Raw genomic sequence first — 14,123 nt, forward strand, 5'->3', positions numbered from 1 at the left:
ATGTACTTGACAAGATTCAGTCAATTAATAGCATTTATTGAGCACCTGCTCAACAGAAGGCACAATCCATGCCTACAAAGAGTTTACAATTTAATGGGAGCAGACAGACAAAACATTTTGATTTCCTTTGAGTAGAACAAAGTGACTGCTGATCAACCAATACTAATGAATGGGATTACACTGACTAACTGTTATTGTCTTTTCATGTAAGGGACTGACAGGCCCTGATGGATCACCTGGTCCTGTTGGCCCAAGAGGACAAAAAGTAAGTTTAAATTGTTGGTCAGTACTTGAGGCTATCTGCATAATTTTCCAAAGCTTTATCAGTTTATTGTTGAAACTGGAAATAGCTGATATTAATTGAATTAATGTTCCCTATTTGGAAAGGTAAAAATAACCTTTCATTACATTTGTAGAAAGATAAATACATATGATACAATTTATATGGGCATTTCTTTATCTCAGAAAGCAGCATAGTCTAGTGGATAGACGGCAGGTCTTGAATTCAGAAGGGCCTGGGTTCTAATCCCAACTCTTCCACTTGTCACTTAACTTCTCTGTGACTCAGTCACCTTATCTGTAAAATGGGGATTAAGACAGTGTCCAACCTGAATGTCTTGTTTCTGCAATAGTGTCTAGTACAACAGTAAGGTAAACACTTACTCATACCTTTTAAAAAAAGAAAATTTATATAAACTTTTGCATGTTTTAGGGTGAACCTGGAGTGCCGGGATCTCGTGGATTTCCAGTAAGTAAAGCCTTCATATTACTGTATGAATTTCAAATGGAATAATTAACTTAGGTGAAATTCTGTACTGAAGTTCCATCCAGTGATATTTCCTGGAAAATGAGAACAATACACTGTAGACTTTTTCTGTGGAAATTTATCTGCAGTGAAATAATTCAACTTTCTGACATTAATGAGACTGCAAAATTCTGAAGCAACTTCACTATGCAGCATTAAAATTTACATGTCATATTTCTACAATTTTTTCCATCAACCTTGAATAAAGTGTTCTGTTCAAGCTGTTTCAGGGTAGTATGAATCAGGGTTCTGTCCTTGGATTCTGAGATTTAGAGATCCTCCTCTATAGGAACTTCACAACTGCTCAGTGTGGCTCCAGTTGGCTGGAGTGACATTAAATTGACCACTGGAATCTGTGGCCTATGAGTTTTGTTGGGGTTATGAGGACTTGGTTTAAGGAAAGGAACTACTGCTCCAATAATCAGTTCTGCTTCTGACAATTTTGAGCCTGTCTGGCAATGGCTCCCGTACCGCCTGTATGTGATTCTTTGTATCTGCCTTACCCTTGCCCTGATATTTAGGTCTAATACAGCTAAAGTTTGTTAGGACTTTTTAATCTCATTATTAATCCATCTCTCCCATTACATTAGCTGGCTGAGATTTGGTTGATCACAATCAAATCATCATTGTGGATCCCAGTAATTATCTTACATGAATATCTCTCAAAGGATTTTTCCCCATATCGTTCTTTCTACCATTATTTTTCAGTGTTATTTTTCTTTTCTTTTCCTATACCCCACAACTCCTTGAGTCCTATTACAATGTTTTAATCATAATTTCCAATACCTGTCACTTTTCCATTTTAAAATGAGTAGTGTTCTTTGACCTTTCTCCCCTTCTTCCTAAAGCAGAAGTTTTCCACAAGTGGAGACACATTTCTTGGAGGATAAGACTTGAACACATTCACTTTCAGTAATATTAAGTTTCTTTGGACTTTCAAAAGTTCCACTGATCTCAGGTTTCTTTCAGTTTTTCTAAGCGAGGCATTTTTTTTTGTATTTTGCACATATTATCTGATATTGTTTACCACACATATGAAATGTATCCTAATGCATGTTGTGCATAAGATCACCTGATTTTCTGAATACAGGCAAATTAAGAATTGTGAAGTACAATTCATATATTTATAAAATCTTATTACCTTAATGGATGGAGTTAACATTAATTTCATTGTCGGGGGGTCTATAGACATCTGAAAGCAACATGGTTTTTTCTTCCACATCTTGAGATTTCTTGGCAAATAAATAACTAATTCTTAGCTATTGAGGAATACAGCTGAAAGAAATAGGAGGGCCAAAATAAAAGCAGTGGGAAAGAAGAAAAATGAAAACTCTGTGGGGGAAATATATATACATATTGAGAAAACATAGCATGGGACAAAGGTTACAAATGAAACAAGGTGATGTTGGGGACTGAAGCAAAGGGAGTCTAGGACCAGTAATATTGAGTTCAGAATTAAAAAAATCATAAAGGGAAAGGTCTCAGGGCACCCAGAAAGATTGATATTGCATTGTCCAAGCAGAGAGACAATTCATGTAAATTTTGATACCGCTCAAGAGTGGGTTAAAAGTATGTAGTCAATGCAGCTCAATTTTTTTTTGTGAAATCCTCATTGTATGCACTAAATCAATACAACTTCAAAGCCAAATTTTAAATTCCCTTATATTAGAGAACACTGTATTTGGTGAAATGTAAGTTGATTTTAAAACACTGAAAAATCACTTCGTGTAGTTGTCAATGATATAGTGAGTCATGAAAGGAATGAGCATTGTTCCGCAAGCAATCTGGCTGAATCAACTTCACCTTCACGACCGTGAAGAGAATGTAGAAAGGAGCATTTTACCAGGTATCTAAGACATTTCAAAACCTTGCAAAATGGACACTCTCCCCTGCTTCATGTAAAGGTTGGTTCAGTTCCCTGGCTTGATTGGGATTAGCAGAAACTCTTCCCAGGCCAGGGAGAGGGGAGAAGGAACCTCCTTCTAGCCCTAACAAGACTTCCCCATGTAGCAGCCCACCATGTGTTCAGCTCAATGGTTGGAAAAATAATCAGGCTGCCATTCAAAGTCATGCATCCCACTATCCAGCGTCAGCCTGTCTCACCCCAGCAATCTCAGAAGATGTGAATAAGTGGGGGCTTTGGTCAGAGTGCTGACCAAATGATGGAAAGTATTGGGCCTCTTCTCCATGTTGGCCACTCATTTACTCTATCCTTGGCTCTGTTAAGGCTGTGCCAGAGCCCCTGCCCAGTGACCCTGCACCTGGAAGTGAGGGAGAGAAAATGACTCTTTGTGAGAAACTTGACCTTTGGCTCGCAGGTTAGGAAAGGGGTTTGGGAGAGGAGTGAAACTGAATTAGACTTGACATTGGATAATGTATATGCCGTTAATCACAGCTCTATTTTAGATTGAGGTTTTTCTGATGAATGTGAGTACTGCATATTTAATGACATAGAAACAAATTTTAATTTTTTCAGGGCCGTGGTACTCCCGGACCTCCTGTAAGTATCATTTGATATATGTCGGCTTTGTTTACTAAAATTATGTAGAAATATTATTCAGACCATGATTTATCTTGTCCAGAGGCTTTCAACCTATTTATATTAATGTCTATCTCTCCCTGTAGATGGTGAGCTTCTTGTGTGCAGGGTACATGTCTACAAACTCTGTTATATTGTACTTTCACAAGATCTGCACACAATGCTCAATAAATATGATTGATTGGGGCTTAAGGTTTCACGTGAAATAGCCTCCTAATGTCTTCTCCCCTCCCATCCCCAATCTTTCATCACACTCTCTTCATTTATCCTCTCCCACCACCCTCTTAGTCACACCCCACATCTACCACAAATCTAGAAACATAGTCCTTGAAAGCAGAACTGAGGAATAGGAGCATCAGCAGAGAAGCAGTGGAGAAGAGGAAGTACTCCCTCTGTGGCTACTGCCATTTGCTGCTCATTTATTCATTGTCAGTCATATTTATTGAACACTTACTATGTGCAAAGCACTGTATTAAGCTCTTGGGAGAGTAGATTATAACAATAAACAGACACAGTCCCTGCCCATGACGAGCTTACAGTCTAGAGGGGGAAACAGACATTGATGTAAACAAATAAATGCTCCAGACTTTGACTTTCTGCTCTAGAGTTGCTTCTTACTGTGTTCCTGGCAGACAGATATTCTGAGTTCTTCCTGGGGTCCAAGTTCTTTTTATGGCTTTTGTTGGACTTTCTGAAGCACATGCCTCATCAGGGAACTCAGTCTAAATAGCTCACCAGAAGCAGAAGGTCCTTTGGTCTTCCCATAGAAGCTGTAACTGCAATGGTCAATTGGATACCCCATACTGGAAATCTCTACTCTAGTTATTATGATGATTATTATTATTATTGTGGTACTTTAGTGCTTATTATGTTCCAAGCACTGTTCTAAGCACTGGGGTACATACAGGTTAATTAGGTTGGACACAGTCCCTGTACCACATGGGGCTCACAATCTTAACCCCCACTTTGCAGATGAAGTAACTGAGTCTCAGAGAAGTTGTAACTTGCTCAAAAGGTTACACAGCAGACATGTGGTGGAACAGGGATTAGTTCAGTGTATCAGTTTCGTTATGTCCTGCAGTATATCTGGCTGACCAACTCCCTTGGGCCCAGATGAATGGTTCCCTACTGGAGAGTGGAGTGGCCACTTCATATGAAGTATATCTTAGGGCAAAAATGTGCTTTTATTAATTCAAGAAGCTTGTTCAGTATAGAGGATTTGAAGATTTTGTTTTTGACTCTGTTAATGTCCCATTAAGACCTCAGGCTAGAAAAGAGACATAACCTGAAGATAGATTTAAAACATAATTCATGGGCGAGTGGCTTTGAAAAATGTGGTGTTTACAGTGTGTAAAAAAGAAGTTATTGTGTGTAAAAGAAGTTTTAGTGTGTAAAAAAGAAATTATATATAATTTTATTTTGTGTTGGCTCTAGGGTCCTCCTGGATCTGCAGGACTTCCTGGCGAACTTGGTCGGATTGGACCATCTGTGAGTACCTGAGGATAAACGCACCTGTGTAACTGCATATTGCATGAATGAGGACTGGGAAAAGTCTGCCTAAAATTAAAAAAGTTTATTGTTCAAATTTTGGAGCTTTAATGCAGCACTATATTCATGCTTTTTAAATGCAAACTTAAAAAAAAAATCTTGAAGCACATGAAAGACTTTGGGCAGTAAATTGAAATGAGAGATTCTCTAATGGAAATTCATTTTCCATACAAGAATACAATATCCTAAAATGCATACTAATCCAGGTGGATATATACCCTTTGAAATTTCACATATATCAAAAAGCAGTGTGCCTAGTGAATAGAGCATGATCCTGAAAGTTAGAAGAACCTGGGCTCTAATTGCAGCTCTGTAATCTACCTGCTGTGTGGCCTTGGGCAAGTCACTTAACTTGGCTGTGCCGCAGGTTCCTCATCTGTAAAAAGGAGATTAATTCTGTGAGCCTGATGTGGGACACTGACTGTGTCAAACCTGATTAGCTTGTGGCTACCTCAGCTCCTAGTAAAGTGCCTGGCACATAGTAAGTGCTTAACAAATACCATAAAAATTAATAAAGCTAATGGTATTTATTACTATTGCTAGCTATTGTTATTAATACATTTGTGGATATTACTCTATTTCAAGTTTTTTGAGACTTAAATTATTTTTCATGAGGCCATTAGGAGACAAGGAATTATATGCCATAAATAAACACTGGCTCCTCATTAAATTGGGGCCCATTATCACTGTGATGGCTAGGTTGAAACAGAGTCTACTGATTTCAGTTTAATTTTCTAAATGAGCTTGCTGGTAACTCACAGGAGGATGAAAAATATTAGTATTATTAAGGCATTAAAAAGTTCACCTGGATTATGGTGTTGAGGTTAATTTCACTGGTGATTTGCAGCAAAATTATTTCAAAAAGTGTTCATTTTGGGGGAGCGAGTTTTTTTATTACTCCCTGAATAAGACAAGTAAATGCCATAAGTTTTCTACTGAACAGTTTTTTTTCTTAATACACTCTTACTACTGCTTGTTTGAGCTAATCTGATTATGTAGTGCCCATTGATTTTGGTAGATGCTGTGAATAACAAGCTCTGTGAGGCTAGAGAGAATGTTATGGAATAGACTTCTTGTGCTTCACTAGTGCTGCTGTTTTTTTTTTCCCCCAGCGTGTGCATAACCATCTACGTGTGTGATTTCTCAAATATTTAGGGTGATCCTGGGAAAAGAGGCCCGCCTGGACCTCCAGGCCCTCCTGGACCAAGTGTAAGTGATTTGCAATTTGTGTTCCTTTGTGTTTAATCAGAGTTCTATGGTGGGAACTTAGACTCTAGATTTATGAACATAGAATTAACATGCTCACTGATTATCTTTTACTGTTTCATCATATGCTTGATTCTACTTTGGCAGGCCTTCATCTGGTTTCATGTGCCTGCTTAAAATGATTAATGCCTTTAAACTAGGAAGCTGAATATTATTTTGAAATAAAGTAGGGTTAAAAAGATGTATTTTACATGTCTAATAAGTTGACTTTCTTTGATTGGATTTCCTACTTGCACAGAGCAGAATTTGAGTAACATAGCAGATTATTTCAGTCTATATAGATTACTCTCTTAAATAAGAAAGTAGTCTTTATGTAGCATTTGCATATATCTGCTATTCTCTTGAAAACCTACTTGATACAGCTTGCTGATATTGTTTGTGTGATCAATACCATAAATAAGAAAAGTCATTTGATATGTGGCAAAACAGAATTGCAACTTCATATTGAAGGAACAACATTTTACACTTAGTGCTCAGGTACTCTAACATCTCTTAAGAAAACTCACTAAGCTCCAAAAGTTGTGATAGACTTTTACTCCTTCAAGTGAGTATATTTAAGAATGACAAGCAGAGCACTATGTAGCACGTCCTATTAGCGATCAATTTTTCCCTTCCTACTGAGCATGTTAGAGGTTCATTGTGTGTTCTTATTACCCATGGCATTCTAATTTTTCTATGTTTGCATATCTTTGGGATTTAAATGTTACAAATTAGCTTTAATATTTAAAAAGTATTAATCCCATTTTGAATGCTATACTCCTAACATACTCTAATTTGGAAAATTCAAATTTACTTTAGGGAACAATTGGACATTATGATGGTGATCCACTGGTAAGATGCTTGTTTTTTAAGAAAATCATCTATTTATCCAAGAAAATGATGCACCTTCTTAGGGTGGCTATCCCAGAAGCTGCTGTAATATTTTCTCTTCACTTGTCTCCAAATCAATCAATCAATCAGTCGTATTCATTGAGCGCTTACTGTGTGCAGAGCACTGTATTAAGTGCTTGGGAAGTACAAGTTGGCAACATATAGAAACAGTCCCTACCCAACAGTGGGCTCACAGTCTAAAAGGGGGAGAAATGGCAGAGTTAATTTACATTGTAATGCCAATTCAATTTTACTGGACAAATCAGTGTTTATATTTATGCTTGGTCCTTCAGAGACAAATCACGATATGCAGTGTAGCACTCTGACTCTTTGTGAAGCACAATTTCTCCGAATGACAGTAGTATATTGCTATTGAGAGACAGAAGATGAAAATAATTTAGGTACAAAAGTGACATTGCACTTAATCTTCTGTTTGACATAAAGATAAATACGAATGCAACTGATTAAGCCAACTAGGTCAAGGTTCTTAAGTGAGCTTGAAATCCATTCTATAAGAAGAGCATCACAGACATTCTGATGAGTTCAGTCTTCTTCATTTAAGAGTTTCTGGGGTCATTCTCAAATGCAGAGTATTCTATGTCACTTTCTGGAATTGAAACCTCATGTTCTTCTTCTAACTTATTGTCTGACTATTTTCTCAGTGCCCTAATGCATGTCCACCTGGTCGCTCGGGGCATCCAGGCCTACCTGGACCGATGGTGAGAGAAAAAACCTCATTTCTTGTATTATAAATATTATATTATAATTATATTATTATATTTATAATATAGTTTGTATTATAAATATTGAGACATTCGTTTTGAGCTCTGTTCTCCTATTGCTCATCTACTCTCCTCCCTGTTCTGAGATCCTGACATTTAAAAGATGAAATCATTAAATCTATAGTCAGTGCTAATGCTAAGTTTAAACCCCTCCTATTAATTGGTGCTGACTCAGAAGAGAATGTAGGAAGATCAAAAAGACTACAAACTGTTTTTGGGTCCCCAGAGCTCCAGGATGTGAGTTTTTAAGGATTAATCTGAATTAGGTTTTCCCTGCAAAAAGAAGTAGATCGACACTGCCAGACCCCCAACATATTGTGGGGATAAATCAGTTTTCGCTCTTCTCTGAGAAGAGCTTAGTACAGTACCCAGGGCCTAGTACCCTGCTTGGCCCACAGGAAGTCTTTAACAAATATCATAATTATTATTATTTGAGAACCCCACTGGGGCAGGCCAGAGAGAAAGGCTAGGAGGTGGGGTATATGTTGGTTAACTGCCTTAGGGCCCATATCGAAAGAAGCTCCATGCTGGCTTACGAGTGAGGTGAAGTCCCCCAACCACATAGCAGGATTACTGTTGGCTGACTCTTCTGCTAGTGTTTAGCCTAGTAGAAAAAGCACAAGCCTGGGGGACTCAAATGATGTTACGATGTCCCATGTGCGGCAATGTTGTGACATCACAATTTAATGATAATATGACATTTGGTGACTTTGGGCTGGCAGCAAATTTTGCCAGGCTCTGCAGTGAGGTATCCCTAAATGGTTATCTCAATCTTCAGGGGCAATTGTGAATAGATCTAGTGTGTTACGGATTCGTAGGACAAGTTTCTAATACTCTAGATTGGTGATGACCAGTGTGGTTTTCCCTAGGGAAGTATCAGGCGGGAGTGTTACTTACCCAAACCAAAAAGCTTTGTGAACTTCTAAACAGTAGGGAACAAAACTGTCCCCAGCTTTTCGCTCCCTGGGGCACAACTGATTTGAAGGATTCTGTAACTGAAAGTCGTGTAATGGATAGTGAGAAGAGCACCAGGGAAATGCTAAAATTGAGATAGTCTAAAATAAAAGCTAGCCATTCAGAATTCAAACTCCCTTTTGGTATAATTAGAGGGTGTGTTTTATTTTCCAGAGGATAAAAATATACAAAGAATTCATGTAATCTTACATTTTTTTCTTGGTCCAAAATGAAAGTGGGTTGAAATAAGTTTTTAAAATCTCAGAAGGCTTATGTAAGCTCTCCTCTTTCCGACTTTAACCATACCTTAACTACCAAGTATGGAAAGCGAAGAACAAAATAGGGAACGAAACTATAAAATGAACAAGGAACAAACACATTGGAATTGTATCATTGCTCACCTGTTGCACTCAGACTGGTGCCTCACTTTTTTGGCAAAAAAGGTGTGGATCTGGTCTAATGGTATCTTTTCCTTGCTTTCTTTTTGTTGTTGATGCCCCTCTGTGTAGCAGAGATGGCAACTGTGATGCTGTTTGAGGGGAAATTGTTGATGACAATGGGGTGCAGAGCCTCCCATTTCCAGACCCTTAAATATGCAGAATATTAAGCATGTTCTACACTTCCACTCCCATTTAAGCCCCCAAAGAATGGCCTGCTGTTACTGTAGTATCTCAGTTCCCCTTTCTCTGTCCCAGGGAATCAGTTGTATTTATTGAGCGCCTATTGTGTGCCAAGCAGTGGACTAACTGTTTAAGAGCTTACAGTAGATTTAGTAAGCATGAGCCCTGCCCTTGAGTTTACAATCCAGTGGGGAGATAGACACTAAAATAATAAATGTGGTATATGTTGACCTCTTTGTGCCGAGAACTATGCTGAGCACTGGGGTAAATAAAAGATTATTATCTTAGACAAAGTCCCTGTACCACATGCTTGTATCTATGCTACCCCAGAGTTTAGAACAGTGCTTGATGCATAGTAAGCGCTTAACAAATACCATAAAAAATTTAAATCAAGATTATATTGATAGGGATTTGGGGTAGCTGTGACAAAATGGGGTCATCTATGGTAAAAGATAGAAGATCTCTAATATAAATGAACTGAATTAACTTATGCTTTTATGTGTTTGTTAGGGTCACAAAGGAGCAAAAGGAGAAATTGGTGAACCAGGAAGACAAGGTCACAAGGTAAGGGAAATCAATGTCTGGCAATGGAAAATGGTGATTAATTTCAAATTCACCATTGCTTTAGCCTGTAGTTTTATCCATCCTAAGTGCTGAGCAATGTCTTAATATCCTTCATCAGCATTATTGATCTGTCACAATGCACCAGGCCAATTCATTTACAAAAAGCAAAGTAAGCAGAACATTCATTAATCCATTCACATCTACTCTTCATTTGTCATCCTTTCTTGTAATGAATACAGCTATTCTCAAGATTTCTTTGGAACAATTAATATTTATTATTCAGATAACTGATAATTGCTCCTCATTCATCTTAACTGAGATTTTTATTGCAGAATTAGGATATACTGATAAGGACTAATTCAAGTGTTGAGAAGGGGTTCAAACATTAGAGCTTCTTTTATTTGTGTCTAAAATATTTTTGTACAATCATTTTTACTTTGGTTTCCTAAACTCATTTTAATAAAGCTGATGGGAGAGTGATTGAGATTGGGGTCGAGACTGTAAACTCGTTGTGGGCAGGGGATGTGTCTGTTTATTGTAATATTGTACTCTCCCAAGTGCTCAGTACAGTGCTGTGCACATAGTAATAATAATAATGGCATTTATTAAGCACTTACTATGTGCAAAGCACTGTTCTAAGTGCTGAAAATTTTAAGTGCTGGGAGGTTACAAGGTGATTAGATTGTCCCATGGGAGGCTCACAGTCTTAATCCCCATTTTACAGATGAGGGAACTGAGGCACAGAGAAGTCAAGTGACTTGCCCAAAGTCACACAGCTGATAATTGGCAGAGCTGGGATTTGAACCCATGACCTCTGACTCCAAAGCCTGTGTTCTTTTCCACTGAGCCATGCTGTAAGTGCTCAATAAATATGATTGAATGACTATCATTGAATGAATGAGAAGCAGCAAAGTAAAGCAGGGGGCTGTGAGTCAGAAGGACATGGGTTCTAATCCATTTCTGCTGTTGAAGCTTGGGCAAGTCACTTCACTTCTAGACTGTGAGCCCCCTTCTAGACTGTGAGCCCACTGTTGGGTAGGGACCGTCTCTATACATTGCCAAATTGTACTTCCCAAGCGCTTAGTACAGTGCTCTGCACAGAGTAAGCACTCAATAAATATGATTGAATGAATGAATGAGTGGGCCTTAGTAACCCCATCTGTAAAATGGGGATTAAGATTGTGAGCCTGATGTGGCACAGGGACTGTGCCCAAACCAATTTCCTTCTATCCCACTGGTGCTTAGTATAGTGCCTGGCACACAGTAAGTGCTTAACAAATACCATTAATATAATAATAAATAATAATAACAGTGATATTGAAGTGCTTACTAGTTCTAAGCACTGTTCTAAGTGCTGGGGTAGATAGAAGATAATCAGTTTCTGTCTCAAATGGGGCTTGCATTCTAAGGCAGAAGGAAAACACAATTATTTAGTCCTTATTTTGCAGGTGAAACTCAGGCACAGGAAAATTAAGTGACTTTCCCTAGGTCATTCCGCAGGCAAGTTAAGGAGCTGGGATTAGAACTCAGGTCCTCTGACTCTGAGGCCTCAGCTCTCTCCATTAGGCATGCTATCTCTCAGATGGTAATAATAACAATAATGGCATTTGTTAAGCACTTACTATGTACCAAGCACTGTTCTAAGCACAGAGGGGGATACAAGGTAATCAGGTTGTCGAATATGGGGCTCATAGTCCTAATCCCCATTTTCCAAATGAGGTAACTGAGGCACAGAGAAGTTAAGTAACTTGCCCAAAGTCACACAGCTGACAAGTGGCAGAGCCGGGACTAGCATTGGCATTTGTTAAGCGCTTACTAGGTGTCAAGCACTGTTCTAAATGCTGGGGTAAATAAAAATTAATCAAGTCAAACAGAGTCTCTGTCCCACATGAGGCTCACAGTCCCAGTAGGAGGGAGAAGTTATCAGTCCAATACTGAATTGTTGTAATAATAATAATAAATAATAATGTTTGTGACATTTGTTAAGTACTTATGTGTCAAGGACTGTACTAAGCGCTAGGTTAGATACAAGGTAATCAGGTTCCAAATGGGGCTCACAGTCTAAGAGAGAAAACAGGTATAAAGAAGTTAGGCGATTTGCCCTAGGTTACACAGCAGACAAGTAGTGGAACCAGGATTAGAACCAGGTCTTCTGAGTCCCAGCCTGTGCTCATTCCACTAGGACACACCTGCTTCACTAAAGTAAATCAGACTTCTTCATGGAAAAAGGTTTTGGTGTAATTTTCTTCTGGACAGTTTCTCAAAGTGGCAGATAATTAATTGATCAATCAATCATATTTATTGAGTGCTTACTATGTGCAGAGCACTGTACTAAGAGCTTGGGAGAGTAGAATACACCAAAATTGGCAGACACATTACCTGCCCATAACAAGCTTACAGTCTAGAGGGGGAGACAGATATTAATGTTAATAAAAAAGTAAGTTATAATGTATAATTTAAATGATGCTCCATCAAGATCATTAGAAGTCTCAGAGTTCCTGAACTTATAAAAAAACACGTGGCGTAGACCTGATGAATAAGTAGTTATAGCCATAAACTTCAGAATGTCCTTTACCTTGGATTTATGGTTACCAATTATTTTCAAACATGTCCATACATGTAGATAATAACACCATAGACAGTAACATTTTCAATACCATGATTCCTAGATAGCACACAAACTGAAAAGATAAAATTCATTCTCTTTCGAAAGCTTACCTAAGGTTGGAAAATTGGGTCAACCATCACTAACTGAGGATTTTTTTTTATTATTCTACGGCTGTCATTCTGGAAATTTTTTTTATAAATTCCATTATCAGTAGAACACACACAAATGGGGAAACACTTTTAAGGTATTTCTTTGAGTGAGAGTGATGGGTTGGAGTAAAAGGAAGCAATTTCTCAATTGCTAAAATCTTCTGCTTTGAAACCTTTAGAAAGCATAATTTCTGGTGTGCATTATGACAAGTCTCTTTGAAAATATGTTTCTTGAAAAATATTGTGGATGGGAAGGAAAATAATGCTAGTTTGGCTTGATGATTGCACCCTAACAAACCACTTTAAAGTTATGATAAATAAGCAGAAATCACTCAATTAAAACAAAAACCCATCATGTAAGTAACAAATAAGTTCCTAATTAAAAATAGGACTGGACATTCCAAAATAGTTCTAAACAAAAGGAGCATCTTATGAGATAGGTTTAAGAAATGTGTTTCTGGATGTAATTTTATGGCAGTGCAACAATAACCCCTTAACATTACTGAAAATGCAATTAAACTATCATTCTAAAGCCGAATACCTAGAAATACCCCAGTAAACTGAAATGAATGCAGAAATTCCCATCAACAATCCCCCAGCCCCCCAATAAGTGATTGAAGGAAAAGATTGTTTCTTATATTGTTACTTATATATCTGTTGTAATTTTCGAGAAATTGGCATGTCCTAGTATAAAACAAAGGAGAATTATCATCCCGGTGACATTTAAAGAGCGGTGAAAAGACATATGTTTTTCCAAAAGTCTTTTAAATGAAAATCATTGTTGAATATGGTACTATTACTAGAAAATATTAGTTTTAATTCTCATTTTAAAAGCATTTGCCTATGTCTAGAGCCAAGGTCATTGAAAACTTCAAAACACGCTTCAACCCTGTGCCTGAGTTCTGGCACTCTGTTGAATGCTACTTAACTTAATTCTCCAAAAGCCATTGGCAGAAACAGGAAGTTTGGATTTCCTTGACAATATTTTACAGTGGACTTTTACCATTAAAAATTCATAGCATTGTAGAGAAAAATATTGACCCAACTAGGCAATATGTTCAAATTATTTCCCTCATATTTTTCTTTTCTTTCTGTCTCTTCAGGGTGAAGAAGGTGACCAGGGAGATTTCGGGGATGTTGGAGCTCAAGGCCCTCCTGTAAATTTTTTTTTTCTAAGTGAAAACAATGACCTAAAGCATTATATATTTCTTGTTTCAAATTATCATTTGACTTCTTCAAATATTAGCAAACTCTAATATCGCATAGTTTTAAATTTTCATTTAGTATTAAACATGATGCCATTGTTTCTTGTTGGACTAAAAGAGCACTTTGTTCCTGTCTATCACATCTTTGCTTCCAGTTAATTTAAAAGGGGCAGTCAAATTGGATGATGAAGAGTTTGTTTTCTGGCCCTATAA

At 37.7% G+C, this 14,123-nt stretch overlaps 1 protein-coding gene across 3 annotated transcripts in view; it reads left to right on the forward strand.

Moving 5' to 3' along the window:
- Positions 1-14,123, forward strand: part of COL9A1 (collagen type IX alpha 1 chain) — an 80,264-nt gene that overhangs the window by 16,286 nt on the left and 49,855 nt on the right. For all 3 annotated transcript variants that reach the window (XM_038746071.1, XM_038746072.1, XM_038746073.1), the window contains exons 5-13: positions 212-265; positions 713-748; positions 3,282-3,305; positions 4,779-4,832; positions 6,048-6,101; positions 6,957-6,989; positions 7,691-7,747; positions 9,895-9,948; positions 13,809-13,862. In XM_038746071.1, the coding sequence (XP_038601999.1) occupies positions 212-265; positions 713-748; positions 3,282-3,305; positions 4,779-4,832; positions 6,048-6,101; positions 6,957-6,989; positions 7,691-7,747; positions 9,895-9,948; positions 13,809-13,862 (420 nt within the window). The remainder of the gene's footprint in view (positions 1-211; positions 266-712; positions 749-3,281; positions 3,306-4,778; positions 4,833-6,047; positions 6,102-6,956; positions 6,990-7,690; positions 7,748-9,894; positions 9,949-13,808; positions 13,863-14,123) is intronic.

This window comes from Tachyglossus aculeatus, chromosome 1 (genome assembly GCF_015852505.1).
Source record: "Tachyglossus aculeatus isolate mTacAcu1 chromosome 1, mTacAcu1.pri, whole genome shotgun sequence".
Classification (NCBI taxonomy): Eukaryota; Metazoa; Chordata; class Mammalia; order Monotremata; family Tachyglossidae; genus Tachyglossus; species Tachyglossus aculeatus.